The sequence below is a fragment of the Morus notabilis genome, unplaced genomic scaffold (genome assembly GCF_000414095.1).
Source record: "Morus notabilis unplaced genomic scaffold, ASM41409v2 Scaffold337, whole genome shotgun sequence".
Classification (NCBI taxonomy): domain Eukaryota; kingdom Viridiplantae; phylum Streptophyta; class Magnoliopsida; order Rosales; family Moraceae; genus Morus; species Morus notabilis.
The window spans coordinates 370,480-390,561 of record NW_010359286.1 but is presented as its reverse complement, the minus strand read 5'-3'; the positions used below and the strand labels follow the sequence as shown (position 1 = coordinate 390,561).

General features: G+C 35.5%; 3 protein-coding genes across 4 annotated transcripts; all 3 read right to left on the bottom strand.

Moving 5' to 3' along the window:
• Positions 1-3,242: 3,242 nt before the first annotated feature.
• On the bottom strand, positions 3,243-6,759 carry LOC21406490 (cytochrome P450 CYP82D47). The gene is made up of 2 exons (XM_010094055.2): positions 5,605-6,759; positions 3,243-4,072 (listed from the first exon to the last, which is right to left on the bottom strand). The coding sequence occupies exons 1-2, from the start codon at positions 6,583-6,585 to the stop codon at positions 3,449-3,451; spliced, it is 1,605 nt and encodes a 534-aa protein (XP_010092357.1). The 5' UTR covers positions 6,586-6,759; the 3' UTR covers positions 3,243-3,448.
• Positions 6,760-11,115: 4,356 nt separating this feature from the next.
• Positions 11,116-13,250, bottom strand: LOC21406489 (disease resistance protein RPM1). Of its 2 annotated transcripts, XM_024162985.1 has the most exons (4): positions 11,857-13,250; positions 11,661-11,748; positions 11,378-11,441; positions 11,116-11,200 (listed from the first exon to the last, which is right to left on the bottom strand). In XM_024162985.1, the coding sequence occupies exons 1-4, from the start codon at positions 13,174-13,176 to the stop codon at positions 11,197-11,199; spliced, it is 1,476 nt and encodes a 491-aa protein (XP_024018753.1). In that variant the 5' UTR covers positions 13,177-13,250; the 3' UTR covers positions 11,116-11,196. The 2 variants fall into 2 exon arrangements, with proteins under 2 accessions (XP_024018753.1, XP_010092356.2); XM_010094054.2 differs by having other exon boundaries at positions 11,661-13,250.
• Position 13,251: 1 nt separating this feature from the next.
• On the bottom strand, positions 13,252-14,634 carry LOC112090812 (disease resistance protein RPM1-like; the record flags this gene model as incomplete). Its single annotated transcript, XM_024162972.1, has 1 exon — positions 13,252-14,634. A coding segment is annotated over exon 1 (1,266 nt), but the record flags the coding sequence as incomplete, so codon positions are not given.
• Between the last annotated feature and the right edge of the window lie 5,448 nt (positions 14,635-20,082).

Below are 20,082 nucleotides of genomic sequence, written 5' to 3'. Positions count from 1 at the left end.
TACAGTTTGGTGTCCACCGTGGGGCCTTTGGCTGATATTCTGATGAACGATCACCCTCTGACATATGAGGACATGAGTGAGAACCACAACGACACGTCTGCCGCTGATTCCAGAGCAATTCCAGGAACCGAATCCATCCAGATGTTGAACGACCGCATGTGGGAAGCAATTCTACGACTGCATTAACCTCAAAATTATGCATATAAGGTGGCGTATGCATAAAGATATAATTTTTAAATAATAGTCTAAATTTAAGGAAATGTATTTTGTAGAATAGAATATGTTATTATTGTTAATAAGATTAAGAATAAGTTACAATAATAAATTTTTCGAATGTTGGAGTTTAATCCTCAACCAAATCAGTCATCATCTATATAAAGCGCATAAGTAGCCCAAAAATAGGCAGCTTTATTAGCTTCCTTATTCACATGGAAAAACTTAACTCCTGAAAAATAAATAATAAGCAAGATATATCTAACAATAATACTCCAAACTTACTATAATAAGAAGAAAATTCTTCACAGTTTGAATGATTACCAATACATCAGACTCCAAAAACTGAAGATTTAGAACAACATAGTCTAAGAATCCTTTAAGACGATGCAACCATCACAAAAACCTTGTATCCATATTACCCTTTATTGTAAACTTTTTCGAGTTTGGTGGTTTCGGTTTGATGCGTTCTAGTTCTTCTATATGGTGTAATACAAGGAGCCATAAAAGATGTTCGGGTTGATCAGGATTAATCAACAAAGGAAATTCAAATAATTGTTTTCCGTTCTCAAAAAAAAAAAAAAAAAAAATGTAAGATGGAAAAGTTCAAGCAAAAAAAAAAAAAAAAAAGTAAGTTGGAAATCATGTTACAGATATTCTGGTTACTTATATTTTGTGTTACTTTATTTCTATTTTTATTCATCTTTTTCTTTTTTCAATAAACTGCATGAGGAAAATGCTGATATAGGATCCGTACGACCGCGATGGAAGAGAAAAGAGACGGAGAGAAAAGAGGAAGTGTAAGGAGAGAAATCGTGCAACCCGTGCTATTCTCGCTTTTCTTTCAAATCTCTTTCTAAGATTTCCTTCATATGAAAAGAAAAAAAATAAAAGAAATAATCAATTTGGTATCCTGCAGTTCTTTTACTATATCAAATCGATACTCTGGAAAACAATCGTTTTGAAAACGAATTAAATGATGACATTAGTTGAAGCTAAAAACTATAGGAACAATTTTAAGACTCAAAAGACTGCTTTAACAATTTTAATGAAGAGAAGCTCTCTATAGAAAATAGCATAAACAAATGAGAGTAAATTAATGCATCTTTAGTTTGAATATTACAACGAGGACTTATTTTGTTTAAAAAAAGGAGGTATCTCATGTTTTACATTTTTTTTATTACATTTTTTCTTTTATTTTCCATTTTTAGACCAGTTTACACATTTCAAGAGCTAATCATAAACTTGGTATTACACTTGAAATGAATAGTTATGGAGTGGTCAAGCTGACATCAGGACTGAAGGTTTTTGTGTAGATTTTTTTTTTTTTTTTTAACATGTTGTGGGGTGTATGGCTCCCAATATATTAAAAAGAAATAAAACAATCACGATTTGAATCTTAAATCACCTACTCGCACACTCAACCACTTGTTCTGACCTCAAAGTGGCAAGGTCTTTGTGTAGATTAACTAGCTTGAAAGAGTAACATTTTTAATATGTTACCATAAAATTCGTCATTGAGTTAAATTTTATCCTCTTTGTGAAGACGCTCTAAATCTATCGATTCGATCGACGTCTTTATGACTCAAGACTATGTTTATATCGTCGTCTTGCTAATCGTAGCAGAACAATGGAACTTCTAAGAACTTGAGGGTTAGAGCCAATTTGCATAATATTGTATATCGATATAATTATCAATATCTTTCTGTCCTGATTGGTCAGCAATTAATATGATATTGCAATTTGACATGAACTTTTGTTATCATTTAATCCACTACAGTTTCTGAACATATAGAGGAAAAAATTGCTTATTAAGCAACTATTGGTCTATCCTTGAAAAAGCATATCTTTCTGAACTTTTGTTACAGTTGCTTACTAAGCAACAATTTGACATGAACTTTTGAAAATTGCTTATTAATTAAGTTTGGTAAACTAGCTTGAAAAAGAAACGTGTCTTAATCTATTACCAAAATATTGGTCAATGATCGAGCTAAACTTTATCTTTCTTTTTTTTTTTGGAACTTAATCTACAACTTTTTGGATTTGTTTTTTAAGTTAGGTGTTACAGACACTTTCAGTAACACTCACTGATGATTAATAGTTATTTTTAAATTTAGCAACAAATAATTTAACGTGCAGAAAATAATGCACTAGTGTACATCGGCGACATTACCTGTAGGTGACTCACCTAGTTTTCTATATCTTTCTTTACACCCGATTTCTTTTGTTAGTGACTCACTTGACTTTTTACATCTTTTTTAAACCGGTGACATCACCCACAAATTTCTCTCTTCCAAGCTTCTATTTTTAAGCATTATCTTCGTATTTCTCATGATACCAGAAGCTACAGCAAACACTTCATAATTTAATTTCAAGTATACGGTTAATCTCTAGCCAGTAACCGAATGAGAAACCAGTGGGTAACCGGGCGTGTTTCTGTTGATGAAATTTCACCGTCAACAATGATAACAAAGTATAGACTCAGGTTAAATATCTTTTAAATTACTACAAGCTGTGCGCTCAAATGAGATTGTTAAATCATTTGCACGAACAACTTCTAGCCCATGGCTTAGAAAATGCTATGTGCTTTTGATCTTCTCGCTGCCCATAGTCATTTTTGTATAAATAGTTTCAGCTGCTAAAAACTTATAATTATAAGTTTGGCTAAATAATTCACATTAGTGATGTACCCTACAATGCAAAACCAGTTGCAACATTTGTGATGAGCTAGATATTAAGTTGCCGAATGTGTATTACCTTTTCATATCAATATTGTTGATTTTAATTTAACATGCACGTTTTTAGCTGCCACCTAATTTAATAACGCGGGATTAAAGTTGCAATTTATGATAAATTTAAAATGAGTTTTCTCATTTTGAATTTATATACATGAAGAGAAAAGTAAGATAAATCATTGGAGGTGATCAAATTTAAAATTAAGCCAAATATTTATACATTTGAACAAAACGTCAAAAAAAAAAAAAAAAATCTCTTTTACATTTCGGCTTTTAACAAAGAGATGCGGCTGTGATAGACTTGTGTTCTTTAGAAACATATATATATATATATGTAAGCAACAGTAATAAAGTTCCCCACTTCCATTTAGAAACATATTATCATGTTATGTAAACAAAGTGCAACATTTATAACTAATTAATATTAAATCCTTCTATTAATTACTACCCATCATAACCGAAACTTTAAACACATACACAAACGTCTCCTATCACCTGGTTCACGCATAAAGCTCAGCAGGCAAGCGAGGCGTGATAAGAACTTCAAGTGGAGTGGCTTTTGTATTTGTTAATCCAAAGCTTTCCGTCATATCAACAGGAGCATTTAAGGGCGTGGAAATGTCGAACGCTTGTAGAAAGCTGGCTAACGTGAACTGCACCATTTGAAGGGCAAAAGAAGTACCAGGACACGCTCTTCTACCGCTTCCAAATGGGATTAGCTCAAAATGCTGACCCCTAATATCTACATCTTTGTTGGTGGTGAGAAACCTCTCGGGCTTGAACTCGAACGGGTCGGGCCACAAGATCGGGTTGGTTTGGATCTTCCAAATGTTGGTGATGAGCCGAGTTCCCTTGGCGACATGGTAGCCACCTATGGTGCAGTCCTTGAGGAAGACATGTGGCACTGAGAGTGGCGCTACGGGATATAACCGTAGTGTCTCTTTGACTATGGCAAATATGTATGTCAACTTGCCGATGTCGGACTCACTCACAACTCTGTTTTTGCCTACATTGTTTTCGAGTTCCTCTTGGGCCTTTTTCAACACGTGGTGATTGTTCAGCAACAACGACACTGCCCATGTTAGGGTTGCTGGGATGGTGTCACTGCCTCCCGCAATCATATTCTGCAAGTTGATGAAATTCAGTTTTTCCGTTGATGAGCAGATTATAATTGGATTTTCCTTTTTTGTATTTTTTAATGAAAGCTAGCAGCACAAATCTTGTTGACACGCGTGCGGAAATCTTCTTTTTTCATAAAAGTAATGTCACGTGAATGTTGTAGGAGCTAGCTTAGGGCATATTAAGTGGACCGTATTGTATTGTATTATATCGTATCGTATAGTATAATATTATATTGTATTGTATAATTTTTACACAATACAGTGTTTAGTTAGTGATATTATTAAACATTCTACTATTTTTACTATTGTAATCTATTTACGTATTAATTTGTAATAAGATAATTTAGGCTTAACATAGTCCAATTCGACTCTAATCTCGATTGGAACCGAACATTTGGAGGAAGCAAGTGAGAAAGTAGAGTTGCTACTTTGGGTTCTTTTTAGGGAAAAAATTGAAAAATGGCTTCAAATTGTAATTTTAAAAAATTAAGGGGCAAAAATATAATTTTAAAAATTAAGGGGTCAAAACATAATTTTTTAAAAGTTTAGGGGTCAAAATATAATTTTTAGAAAGTTTAGAGGTCAAAATATAATTTTAAAAAATATAAATCCAACATCACTCTAGTCCCGAAACTCGACCCCAACGTCGGTCCCAAAACCCAACCCTGAGCCTTGATATTTGTGAACTATTTTATATGTTTTTAATATATTATTTTAAGTTAAATTGCATAATACGGTCTAGTAAATAAGTATTTTTAGTATTAAATATCACACTATGTATTGTATTAATTTTGAATCTCGTACTAAATTATACAATGTATAATTTTCACATTTTCAATGACTATTCTAAAAAAATTGCATGAAGGTCGTTAAATTTTCCTTACTATTTGTTATGTGAAGATCATTTTTTCTTTCTTTTTTTTTTTTTACTTTTATTTTTCGTTTTGTTCCATGTTTGTTTGCTAATCAATTTTTTAAGCAAATCGTTTCATTCTTTTTTTTTCTGTTTTTTATGACGTTAGACTACGGGATACATTTCTTTCATATGTAGCCTTCAATAATTCGCCCTATTCAAATTTTTTCCCCTTCAAAGTTTGCTCTGTTTAATAATTTTTCTGCTAGAATATATTTTTAACTCCTTAACTTTATTTCTAAATTTAATAATGGTCATGGAATTCAAGCTGTAATTATTGATGCGTAAGTGGTCAGGAACTAAACTCAATTATTAAATTAACGGGTCTTTATCTATAGAATATAACACTAATTTACTCTTTCCTTTTTTTATTTTCATTTTCCTTTTATTTTTTTCATTTTTTTTTTTGTGGAATGGAAGAGCAGTTCATGTAGAGACGGAACCAAGGACCCACAATGACTGAAAATATGTGGTTAATCAGTATGGATCGGCAATCATAGCCTTATCATCAAACTCACGAGATTGCTGCGAAAATAGTTTATATATATATATATATATATATTTAGGAAAATGGCTGCTTCTCATTGATTAATAATAATTAAAGGATAATAAACTTGCGTACCAGAATTGTGGCCTTGATTATTGTATCAGCATCGAAACCACCAAAGTCTGAACCGTGAAGTACAGATAGCATCACGTCCATGAAGTCGTCTTGTTCCTTTTTCTCGTCATTATTCATTTCTGCTCTATTCTGCTTATGCTCTTCAAGCCATTCACCAACAATACCATCCAAAGCCTTGGCAGTTTTCTTCATGGCCTTCTCACAGCCGCCTAAATCCAGCCACCCGAGATAAGGAATCGCATCCCCCGGTACAAACAGCCCAAGAAGTTTAAAGAATTCCTTTATTTCTTTCTGAACTAAGCGTGCTTCTTTTACGTCACCACCATCATTTGCATCAACAGAGTAACGCTTCCCAGCCACCATTCTGAGAATCACGTTGAGCGACAAGTCCAAAAACCTTTGCTTCATCTCCACCGAAGCTTGGCCTGAATGATGATCATTATCATTCCATTTGGTTGTCCAATGTTCGTATAACTCCTTAACGAAAGATGCCACTTCAGAGATTCTAATATGTTTGAGCAGCTCAAGACGGCGGTTCGAGAGCAACTGTACGGTGGCTATCTTACGAATCTCGCGCCAAAAGGGTCCATGAGGTGCTAATCCAAACATGGCGTAGTTGTAGCCCATGTGCTTCGCGGCAAGCAAGTTTGGACGTGAGGCTAAAGCCAAGTCGTTGATAGTGAAGCACTCTTTTGCCATCTCGGAGCTACTCACTACCAAACCTGGATGAGACCCGATTCGAACGGTGAAGATCGGTCCGCATTTATCAGCCAAGTTTGCCAAAGTTATATGGGGAAGTTGAGATCCTCCTAGTAGATGGAGATGTCCGATTATAGGCCATCTGCCAGCGGCTTCAGGTGGTGATTTTCTGCTGTCGTTTCTTCTGAGTCTAGATGATCTTTTTTGGACTGAGTAGAGAAATAGTAGCATGGCCAAAAATCCAGCTACGGCAGTGTATATATGACGGAGAAGAAACTCCATGATAATGGACTTTTGAATGGTGTTGAAATGTTATCTTTGGGCAAACTTACCGAAAAAGGGTTTGTCTGATTTATATTGGTGTTCCGTTTTTTCGTCTTTTTGTTTAAAAAAAATTGTAACGCCGGGCCCAATTATGCTGTCTTTTGCAAAATGCTCAAACTACTTTTTATGCTAGCAAACATTATCTTGTAGTAAGCACTTAACTTTGAAAAGGAAATTAGTATTATGATGAAAGCTTAATTAGCTATTTTTTGTGTACCATAAAAATTAGGAGGATCTTATCCTTAAATTGACGGATATATTAATAGATTTATCAGACGACATGTCAATTTCCAGTTTTGAAACATCTCTAAAGTAATTGTCCGGATTCAGAGATTTCTCTCTCTCTTTTTTTTCTCTTTTTTTTTTTTTTTTTTTTGGCTGAATCCGGATTCAGAGAAATTAAGGATAGAAAAAATATATGTATCATTTTTATTATTCTTTACGAGACCCCAATCTGAATATCTAAATGGTCTAAATATTGTCTCGAGACTGATTTATACTAGGTATATTACTAGTTTTTCAAATATCACATATTTAAGCAACAGTTAACTAGGAGAAGGAACATAAACTAGATGACCCGATTCGGACGGTGAAGATCGGTCAACATACGGCGGCCATGGCACCCAAGTTTATATGGGAAGGCTTAGGTCCTTTTAACAAAGAAAGGTGACTAAATAATGGCCAACCTCCCAAGGCTTCAGGTGGTGCTTTGCCCTTGCCAATTCCCCACATATACGTGTTAAGAAATGTGATATTACAAGAGCTAACATCATGACTGACGGTTTTTGTGTAGATTTTTTTTTTTTTTTTTTTTTTTTTTTAACATGTTGTGGAGTTTATGGCTCCCACTATATTAAGAAGAAATAAACACAATCAGATTTAAATTTTAAAATTACCTACTGGCACACCCAACCACTTGTATTGACCTCAAAGTGGCAAGGTCTTTGTGTAGATTAACTAGTAACATTTTTATTCTCTTACCATAAAATTCGTCATTGAGTTAAATTTTATCCTCTTTGTGAAGACGCTCTAAATCTATCGATTCGATCGACGTCTTTATGACTCAAGACTATGTTTATATCGTCGTCTTGCTAATCGTAGCAGAACAATGGAACTTCTAAGAACTTGAGGGTTAGAGCCAATTTGCATAATATTGTATATCGATATAATTATCAATATCTTTCTGTCCTGATTGGTCAGCAATTAATATGATATTGCAATTTGACATGAACTTTTGTTATCATTTAATCCACTACAGTTTCTTAACATATAGAGGGAAAAAAATTGCTTATTAAGCAACTATTGGTCTATCCTTGAAAAAGCAACATATCTTATTAACTTTGGTAAACTAGCTTGAAAAAGAAACGTATCTTAATCTATTACTAAAATATTGGTCATTGATCAAGCTAAACTTTTTCTTTTTTTTTTTTTTTGGAACTTAATCTATGACTTTTTGGATCTGCTCTTACGGTAGGTATTACAAAGAGTGTTATAACACATTCAGTAACACTAATGATTAATAGTTATTTCTGGATTCAGCAACAAATAACTAAACGTGTAGAAAATAATGCACAAGTGTAAATCGGTGACATCACTTGTAGGTGACTCACCTGGTTTTTTTTCGTCTTTCTTTAAACCCCATTTCTTATATTGCTGACTCACCTGGCTTTTTACATCTTTTTTTAAACCGGCAGCATCACCTAAAAATTTATCCTCTAAAGCTTGCCATGCGCTCCATAATTGCCTTAGCCTTAGCCGTTGAGATTGCGGAGTTGACACCTTTTAAAGCTTTGTCTCTTCTAGCGTTCAGTCTGTTTCTTAGCTCTCCACCCTTTTGCACTGACCCTGAGTCTTCTTGGGCATCGTTGCCCTAGTTTCTTCGGGGTGGCGCCCTTAGGGGCAGTCCTTGTCCAATCGCAGCAACATCCCTTTCCTGGGCTCGTCTCTTGGCGGCCCTTTGCCTACTTTCTACCGATTTTGACAGTTGAGGCCTCGGATTATTTTTCCTTGTATTTTGACTCCCTCCAATCCCTTCTAAGGCACCACGCTGGTCACCATTATTCTAGTTTCTAGTAGCGGCTGCGTTTGGTGGTCTTGGTGGAGCGTCTTCAAGAGGAGCCATTGAATTTCTCCCATCAATGCGCTCTATAGTGGCCACCAAGTGTCGGGCGGTATCAATTAGAGAATTCATCTGCGCTTGCATCTACACCAGATCTGGTTGAGGCACGTTTGGCGCTGGAACTTTTCCGTTCCCTGTCACTGGTTGATTCTCCAGATTGGGTTGATTTTCCCCCTTCCTCCATTGGCTTGATTCCCTTAGTTCACAGTGTTTTCATGAATTTGGTGGCCTTGATTCGCAGCGTTGCTTCTTGTTCTTCTCGGAGTCATGGCTTCAAGTTTTTTTTCTCACTAGAATTCTTCGCACTAACCAGAGATTCTAGATTCAGTCCCCATGATACGGAACTTGAAAAGAGACATTCAAAAGAAAAGCAAAGAAAAGAAAGTATGCAGCTGGCTAGCATGTTTCAAATTAAGCAGATCTATAATATGCAATGAACTAATTATAAGCTTTCGCAAGTGCATTTTAATTTAGGTATAACTAAGCATAAATTACTATAGACACACACACAGGGGTATGTTATGCAGATATTTGTAAAAGGAACTAGAAAAAAATTAATTTTTTCTCATAAAAGTTTATTAGCTAGCTAGCTAGCTAACTGGTTATCATGTCTAAACAGTACAAGAAGGACGGCGAGTGGAGGTGATTTGGACGGCAGATCTTGGACCTACCCCCTAAGTCGACCATTTGAGTACAATGGTGGGCTCAATTTCGACCAATTCGGCGTCTACAGTAGCCGACCGGACATAAAGTTTATAAAAAAACTGACAACTTGGATTCTAGCTTGCCGGCGGTGGATCCTCAAAATTGATAGAGGGCTTTTGTTTCCTAAGTTGACCATTCTGTGTCCAATGGTGGGCTCAATTTCGACCAATTCGGCATCTAAAGTAGCAGATCGGACATAAAGTTTCTGAAAAAACCAGCGACTTGGATTCTAGCTTGCCAGCGGTGGATCCTCAAAATTCATAGAGGGCTTTTGTTTCCTAAATCGACCATTCTGAGTCCAATGGTAGGCTCAATTTCGACCAATTCGGTCTCTAAAGTAGCAGATCGGAATTAAAGTTTCTGAAAAAACTGGCGACTTGGATTTTAGCTTGACAGCGGTGGATCCTCAAAATTGATAGAGGGGTTTTGTTTCCTAAGTCGACCATTCTGAGTCTAACAGTGGGCTCAATTTCGACCAATTCGGTCTCTAAAGTAGCAGATCGGAATTAAAGTTTCTGAAAAAACCGGCGACTTGGAATTTAACTTGCCAACGGTGGATCCATAAAATTGATAGAGGACTTTTGTTTCCTAAGTCGACCATTCTGAGTCCAATGGTGGGCTCAATTTCGACCAATTCGGCCTCTAAAGTAGCAGATCGGACTTCAAGTTTCAGAAAAAACCGGCGACTTAGATTTTAGCTTGCCAGCGGTGGATCCTCAAAATTGATAGAGGACTTTTGTTTCCCGTGATCCTCTGAGCATTTTACAAGCAACGACACATCATATGGTCGTCAGAAAACAGCCGGCTCATCCTCATCCATGGTGGCCAAATTACGTAGCTCCGGTGACAGTGTTCCAGCGAGAATCGATGGATGATCTTGGATGCTTTTTTTCCTCTAGTTATTCTGAGTTCATAGGGACCAGAATCACCTCGATCGGAGGTCAGACGATGAAGTTACGATGATTTGAAATTCGGCTATTTTTGAGACTTTCACCGGCGATTACGGTGGTTTCCGGCCAAGGTGGAGGTCAAACGGAACTTCAACAAACTCAGCTCGTCAAGATCTCTCTGATGATGTGGGTGGTGTCAAAAATGGACGCCGTGAACTCTGTCGGAGGTGGCGACTGGCGACGGAGAAGGAAGAGAATTTTATGAGGATTTTTTCTTTCTTTTTTTTTTTTAATGCTAAATCAGGTGTGTGTCTGAATGATAGTTTCTATACGACCAAACAATTTGAGCCGTTCATTTTTTAATCTATGGGTGAGCTTTCTGTAAGGGGAAAGTAAGTCCCCTACCATAGACATGCCTATATAAATATACACATATATATATATTACTCGTAATTAAAAAAATAGTATATGTAGGAACTAAGCAACACCTTTTGAGCAAGATATTAGCGATACAAAACTACCATAATCTATAGCATAATTTTCAAAAAAAAAAAAAAAAAAAAAAAAAAAAAATTTTAAAAAAAAAAAAAAAAAAAAAAAAAAGAAAAAAAATCCTATAGCATAGATACGTATGTGCTTGTGGTAAAAAATGGCAAATATGTAAAACCAAGATTTAATGGGACTATAAGATTTAAGTTTTAAAATTTAATGGCAAATAATTATTTTAATACAATACAATACATATTATAAGATTGAGTATGAACCCAAAGTAATATTGTAATTCATTACAAACGAGGAGCAAACAATGGTTCGAGATAGAAGATCAGATCCAAGTACTTTAGAGATAATAAATTATTACCTGCAAAGATAAAGTGAATTATAAAAAGAATGTTAGAGACTTATAAGTATGGACGTATTTTGGGGAAATTAATTAATTTTTTTGTTGTTGAGAATTTGAGGAAAAAAATACGTGCAATACATACATACATACATACATATATATATATACATATATATATATATATAAGCAACTTACTGATCCTGATGTTGGTCTTTAGTATTGGCGGAAGTGCTATCTCCTTGTTGGACTTCCCCCTTCTCTGTTTACACATATGGTATAAAAATATTTAAATCCCCAACAGAGTGAAAAGAGAGAAAGAAAGGTCTGCAGTCTGATTAATTAAACCAACATTGCAAACCAATAATACAACTGAAAATCATATGTCAATTACTAATTGCAACGAAAATCACAGAAAAAGGGACAAAACATTAGGAAGCCAAAGTCTTCAAGTGCCCATTACTGAATAATTGTGACTTACCTCGAATCCAATCTTGTTTGTATTTGAGGAGATTTGGCAGAGAGATCACCTCTATTTGTCCATTATTTCTGCAAGCAAATCTGACTTGCTGCACATGATTAACGCATACAAAATCACTTGAAATCATGAATAGCGGTGGCATTAAGTGAAAAACAAGGGTTTTAAGCTTCTTCAGATGTTCTAATCCGGATGGCACCTCTTTCATTTGGGGAAAAGGCCCAAGAAAAAGTTGTTCAATCATGACCAATGCGGATTCCTCTATTATCAACGAGCACAGTCTACTCAAGTCCTGGAGATGGAGCTTCTTTAGCTTCGGAAACACTCCTTTCTTGAAGTGAAGTCGCTCGCCGACATATGCGTCGTGACAGATCTCGAGATGCGAAAGATTGTGCATATTCTCAAGGACTTGTAGATGATCCTCTTCCAACTTTGAATAACCAAGCCTTAACTTGACTAGAGTGCTTTGATGTTGTGTGAACCACTGTGGTATCGTCTTCAGATGCCCAATTAAGTTAATGTTCCGGAGAAACTTTGGGGGTGATGACATCAATTCTAAATCAAAAACCACACTTTCACTTGATGAGGCTACAAACAGAGATTCAAGCAGTTTCATATTCTCAACACAGCGACACAGATTCCTCCAGTCTTCACTTCCCACATTAGAAATTCCCAAAGTCCTCAGTTGTGTCAAGTTACCTAATTCTTTGAACAAGTCCTTGTCTCCTTCCTGGTCAACCTCAATATAAAATAACTTCTGCAAGGCTTTCAAGAACCCAATTCCTCCCACCACTTTTATTCCTCGGGAGCCATAACTAAAGCCATTTCTTTGGACCTTGTGATCAATATTCAAAGCATAAATATTTCTCAACTTACCAAGCCTTTTCATTGTTTCAGAAGCTGGTAGCTCGTACACCAATGAATTCCTTAGATCCAATGTCTCCAAGTTTTCCAACTTCTCTATGGACCTTGGAAGCATCCTGACTTTTGTTCCCCGCACACTCAGATATCTCAAGTCAAATAAATTTCCAATATCATCAGGGAGGCGATCGAGACATGGCGCGTCTTCGAAATCAAGTACCTTCAAGAACTTGAAACTTGTCCCAAATACGGGCACAACATTGTTGAGCGTCTCATCTCTGCGAAAAACAATAACAGAATGGACATAAGGAAATATATTTCCCTGCAAATCATCATTTGAGCTGTTGATCATGATTGATAGGCGTCGATTGATTCCTCTAAATGCTGGCTCATTACTTCTTGGAAGAACTCGACAAAAACCAACTTCCTTTGTCTTCTTGAGAATGATCTCGTGCAAAAGATCATGGACACGACACACTTTAGCTTTTCCAGTCACGTCAAGCTCTGGTGCTTCAACCAAACTTCTATTTATTAGCTCATTCATATATCCATGTGCAACGTCTTCTAATGTCTTACCTTCAATTGCTTTAACAAAACCCTCAGCTATCCATTCTCGAATTAACCTTCCATTCCGTATAGAATGGTGCTGTGGAAACATCCCAAAGTACAGAAGGCAACATTTAAGGTAGTAAGGCAAATCATTATAACTGAGAGACAATATTTTTACTGTACTTGGTAAATGAACATTAACCTCCAATTCTGAAATGAGGATGGCATTGAATCTTGTCCACTCATTGATGGTCTTACTTTTCGTTGATAGAAGACCCGCTATTACTACAATTGCGAGAGGTAGACCTTCACATCTTTCAACAATCTTGCGAGAAATATCCTCTAATTCCGCAGGGCATTGACAATCCGGTTTGAAAGTCCTCTTACAAAAGAGTTCCCAAGACTTTTCTGTGGGCAAACATTGCATTTCGTGGACGTGGACAATGGGCAAGCTTCTGCAAAACTCTGCCACCTGCTTGTTTCGCGTTGTCAACATTACTTTTCCACCAACTCCATCATTGAACAAGGCATGTTCGAGGTCGCCCCAAAAATCTTCTTTCCAAACATCATCGAAGATCAAAAGATACTTCTTGTCTTTCAGGTATTCTCTCAACTTATTTGTGAGTTTTCCCTCATCCATTGTATGAATTTCACTAGGAACAAGGGCTTTAGCCGACTCAAAAAGCTCCATTACCAAGGCCCTCAGTATCACCTCTTTCTTATACGGTTGAGGCACTTGAACCCATGCATGACATTGAAACTTTGCTTGCACATGATTATAAACTTGTTGGGCAAGAGTTGTCTTCCCCGATCCTGCCATGCCAACCACTGGGATGACTTTGCTTTGGGATGACTCATCTAGCAAAACACGAACCAATTCATCTCGAGCAGATTCAATACCCACGACATCATCTTCGTGAAGGTACCGAGAGGCCCTTTGAGGGTCGTACGAAGTAACAACATTTTGAACAACAGTACTTGAGGACCCTAGTTGTTGAGTGGAATTTACAAAGCCAGACGTTTGACCTCGGTCATGGATTTTGATAAGCCTCTTCTTTAAGTTTTTTATCTGCCAGACCAAGTCACGTTGTTGATTTATCCCCAGGCAGCGGAAAGGTGAAAACCAAGCAATTTCTCGCAGCCATTCAACAAATCCCCGTTGATGTTCATGGCATGGCTTTTTTGCCATATGATGTGTGTATTCCGTGAGAGCATCTTCTACTGCGAATGAGACTTCCCGTAGTTCTTGCACCCATGATTTAGCACCATTACTGACTTCGTTTCCTTCGCTTTCAGCCTTTTTATCAGCATCCTTTATGAAATACAAGATTCTCCCCAACTCACGCTCAATTTCCCCAACGTCTTCATCAACACCTTGCAACAAGCTCACTTCTTTGGTCAACAATGAGAGCAGCCTGTCTTTAACAAGCTCTACTATAATCTCTGCCATGCTCGCTTACTTCAGTTGACAACAATCTCTTCCTAGCACTCTGCATAAGAGTTGGTATAGTTTTTTCATTATTAGCCTTTTGTTATGAGTACGTTATTCATCAATTGTGTTAATTCAACTCAACTTTTTTTAACAAAAGAAGTAGAAGGAAAAATTGACAGTATTGACTTTAGCATATCCTAATTTTTTGTTATTAAGTTATTTTGATGGAGTTGGAAATAGAGGTTATCCTTAATGTAAGACTACGTCCTCTTTCAACCATTGCAGTTTTTTCAACTATAATCAAGAAGTTACAAGAGAAAATTCACACAACTCTCAACTCTCTGTGTTTTTCTCAATCCGCGGAATCCTCTACGTAAGGCAATAATCGTCAAGGTAATTAATTAGGCTGCAAAACTTAACAACTCTCAGACAATGAACTCCGGGATGATAATCGATTTGACCCCCTTTAACCCTTTCCTACCAACCGGCACAAGTTGCAGTTGAGGATGTCTGGAGATTGGAATTGGGTTTCAAAGTTGTTATCTCAGAATTTCTTGGAGGTTTTGATGTTCAGGAATTTTTTGATTTGATACAAGTCAAAGAGGAAGTTCTTGATTTAAAAAACGTGCCAGCTAACAAGTGAGTTTCATTGATCTACTTACAGCGGCATGCTGGCAACAACCTTAGGTTGCACATACTTATTCTGGCAAGGCCAATATGGCAAGAAGATGAAGATTTTAGAGTTTGAGAAGAGAGATGAGAAGAAAATTGAGGGATAAAAATTGGACTTTATAAGAGATTGGGCTTTCATCTTAATAGGTCAACATATTAAGTGGGTGGTCCACATTTTTTTGAGCATCCGATTCTACACAGCCCAAGTCCTTATTCTTTTGAATTTAAAATTTAGTGTATGAATTTTATTTTTACATAGGATATAGATAATGGTTCGAACAAGACGATTTTCATCAATTCCACGTGGTTTGCTTAGAGGAACTAACAGGGGACCAGAAAGGAGAAGACGGTTGCACAGTCTATCCCTGATACCAGAAGTGGCACCTGTTCCACCATCCACACTTGCCCTTCCAGAGGTACCTCTAACAACTCTATAACCCATTAGAGCAGCCGATCGACCCCTAATAGATAGGAAAGTGCAAATAGCCATGATTAGGGACCTAATAAGATTTAGGGTTGCTGCAAAGTTGCTTTTACACTTCATGGGTGTAACCCATCCATGTATGATGGTCAACCTCACCCAACTCGATTACAAGATTGGCTACACATGATTGAATATCTGATGGTAGCTTGTGATATAGAAGAGAATGAATAGGTGGTTCTAGCAGTGGGCCTAGTAGAATCCGATGCTAGACAATTTTCGAGATGTACGGTAGAATCAAGGAACGCACAAGAGGTGCCATGGGGAAACGTTTTTAGTTCACTATTAGCCCAATTTCCACATAGAGGAATACCAATACCCGAGGTACCACATACAACGATAGCACCATAACCGACCTCTACATCACAGGCCCAACCACAGACTGGTGAAATTGAATTTATGAGTAGTGGAGTGTGGACAAATGAGCAATGGATACACCACGTATTTTGAAAATGCTGCTAGATGTTTAATGTAAAATCATATTTATGGATGTAAATATGCAATGTAATGAAAGTAAACTGTATGAGACAACGAGGCTATACTTGTCAACCTCAAGTCACAAAGTATGTTAATGTATCCGAAATACTATTATGTTAATGGCATATGAACGATAATGATATGCAAATGATAGGTTGAATATATGGCCACATTTAACGAAAATAATTTAGAAGTTAAAAATGTTTTTGTAAAAGAATTTTAAATGATCAAAGTTTTATTCCGCTAAAATATTTTAGTATCTATTTTACTATTAAGGAAGAAAAAAATTGTAGCCTAAAACTGTGGTTTATAGTTTTAAAATAATAGAAGTTAAATATGATCATAGTAATGATGACCAGAGATAAAGGTCATCACACCGACACACCGACAATAATACTAAACAACCTAATAAGATTTTTTCACTGAAAAGCTAAAAAATTATCATAATTCACCAAAATCGCACAACACACAATAAGAATCAGTCACGAACAATAGAGAAGCACATATAAAATAAACAAAAAGAAAAAAAGCTCCCTTCAGCGGTTGGTACCACCAAAATATATACCGACTAGTATCATGATGGGTATCCACTAGGAACGACCATTGTTGCCAGAAGTACAACCATGGCCACTACAAAAATGTCCAAAAAATCATAAATGATGTACAGAGAAAAAAAAACTTGACAAAATCCACAACAAAAAAAACTTGACATCAAAACAACAACAACAAAAAAAACCATTGAATCGTTGACATCACGGCCATCAAAGACTAGAATCAGATTAGAAAAGAGAATCTTTTAAAAAAAAATCAGAAAAAAAAAAGCAAATTCACTGCAATAAAGAAGAGGTGGAGATCGGCCGTGAAGAAGACCTCAAAATCTTCCCGCGTAGTGGCTGTGACGGGAGAGATCCCCTGACACTTGGTCTCCACCAAAAGGATCCGTACGACCGCACAGGGAGAGAAAAGAGACGGAAAGAAATGAGAAAGAAAGAAAACCTATCTGAATGAAAAAATTTTAATGTTGCGTTTGGTTGGTAGATTCGTACCATGATTTAAATAATAGTTCGTGGTTCGCTAACTACAGTATTTTCTCTCATAAAAATACACGTAAATTGATAATAGTTCTGAATCATGGTTCTTAATGTATGAACCAAAGGTCCACTAATTCATTTTAGGGTATTTTAGACTTCTTACTCTAAGTTTTATTGTACCACATGGCATAAAATAGATGAGATTGGACTTCTATCTTAAAAGTCAACCTGTTAAGTGAGGTGGCCTGATGCCCTTATATATTTGTAATTATGTTTATATTTAGACGATTTGGGACTGGCACATGGCATAAAATAGATGAGATTGGACTTCTATCTTAAAAGTCAACCTATTAAGTGAGGTGGCCTGATGCCCTTATATATTTGTAATTATGTTTATATTTAGACGATTTGGGACTGAGATATTTCTATTTGCACCCTTAATATTCATAAATACCCCCACCAAATCATAATGTATTTTTATTATAGTTTCCTTACAATAACATTACGTTAAAAACCAATTAAAATTACTTTAAAACCCGTTAAGACTTATACACCTTCATATTTTTCCCCATATCAGTTATAAATAGAAATATTGGTTGATTCTTATATCCGACACATGGCTTACAAAATAATTTTTTTCAGTGTTGTTATAACTTTTGGGTTTTTCAGTTATTCCATTTTCGATAAAGTTCGATTGCTATTTTTTTCTCTCTTTGTTTGTTTTTGTTTTTTAGGAGAGCTTCTTTCTTGCTTTATGCTTGTGTATCATGACAGTTTTTCTTCTCAGTGTACAAGTTTTTTTTTTTCTTTTTAGAATGTGAAAAGTTTTGTTTTTTGTTAAGATTTGATAATTATTTTTTATAGAACAAATGAAAATTAAAATAAAAGTCGGGGTGGGTGTGTAATTAAGAAGGTTAAATTCGGTAAATGGATAAAACCTTTTAAATATTTGTTATAAAATATTAATGAATTTGGGGTATGAATAAATTTTGAACCACTCTTTACCTTATCAATTTCTTCAAAATTTTCGGCAAGGCAATCGTTCCGTCGACGATTATGCCACAAAATGTTTCCTTCTTTTGACTCAAAATGATGTCACGAAAATTGATGGTGGTCCTTCAGTTGGAGAAACAATTTCTGCGCCAAAGGTCCCTTTAGATAAAGAGTTTGGATAAAGAGGTTGGTCTCGTTCACTTCGCAGATTCGAGTTTTCAATTCGAGCTGAGATGTGACATTTTCAGAGAGTTTTTTACTGTAGTAAAAAAAGTTAGATGTGACATTTTCTGAAAGCTTTTTACTGTAGAAATCTAGAACTGAAAACTCGAATCGGTGAAATGAACGAGGCCTTAGTTTTGCACTCTAAAATACGAAAAGTGACTCAAAACACCCGTGAACTAATATTATTTCATAATAGCCCATGAACTATTAATTTTGTGTCAACTTGCCCTCCGATCTTTTTAAAAATTAAGGATAAGTTAACACAAAAGTACAAATTTAAGGGGACACGTTGACAAAATAAATAAAATGAGAGACAATTATAAAAGTACGCGTACTGCCACGTCATTAATTGATCAGTTTTATAAATGTAAAGGTTATTTTGAATTATTATACTAATTCAGAGAGCAAAACCTAGAGACATGTTGAAATATTGTATACAATTTATGGGGTATTTATGAAATTAATGCTTTACTTTTCATCAATAAAAAAAGAAAATATTAATAATTTTGTAGTTATTAAAGAAACCGAAAAAAAAAGTGCTCGATGCTTCAAAAGCTTACCTCAGCTTTCTAAAGTTCAGAAGACTTGATCCGATTCGACTTTGGCCAAAATCGCCGAGACAGAAAATGGAAAATATTACTGTATCAGAAAAAACAACTCATGAGCTGCAATAAAAAAAAAAAAAATTTAAAAAAAAAAAAACAGAAGAAGAAGAAAAAGATAGAACTCAACTTAACTAGAAGTTTGGATAGAACTTACGTTTTAAATATCCACACTTCGATACAATCTGCAGATGTATAATATGAGACAGGTATTTTTAATATTAGAACTGAAAAAAAAAAAAAAAAACAGAGATCTGTTGGAGTTTTAGTGAGAAAATATTTGTAATTTCCACTGCAATAAGCCTTGCTTCTTCATTAATTAGCTATATATGATTAGGGATTAGTAGAAATGATTCTTATCTTCATAACATTAGGGATCAATAGAAATGATTCTTATCTTCATAACATTAGGGATCAATAGAAATGATTCTTATCTTCATCCGCAATTCTTGGGATTCTAATTTTATGCTATGTTTGGTAGGAAGGAAAGAAAATATGATAAAAAAGAAATATGGAAGTGATGGAAAATAGTAATGATGGAAAGGAAATTGATTTTCTTATATGTTGTTTGGTATGAAAAGATGGAAAGAAAATGAGTTTACTTTCACTTGTTTGGTATTGGAAGTTAAATTGGGAGGAAAGAAAAAATCTTACTCGTAAATTATTTTTATACCCTTAAATTTTTTGCTTGGATGTTAATGGAGAAAAGAGTAGTTTAGTAACTTTGCTCACTTTAATGAGTTGTCCCCATTTTTCATCTCATTTTCTGCCCACTTGTGGAAAGAAAAAAAATGGTGGGGCCCACATGTATTATTTTCCACTCCATTTTCTCTTCCTTTATCTTTTCTCTCCTACCAAACAACTTATATTTTCATTTTCCCTCCCAAAATCCCTCCACCTTCTTTACTTTTCTTTCCCTCCATCCTTTTATTTCTTTGTATCGAAGTTTTTTGTTTCTTCCATTAAAAAATTTTCTTTGTTCAGTAACCCACGAAACGAATGTATGTACTACAATAGAAAAATAACTTGTTTTTTTCTTTTTTTTTTTTTTTTCTTTCCCAAGAACTTTCAGTTAACTACTCAGTTTAGTTAGTTTATTCAA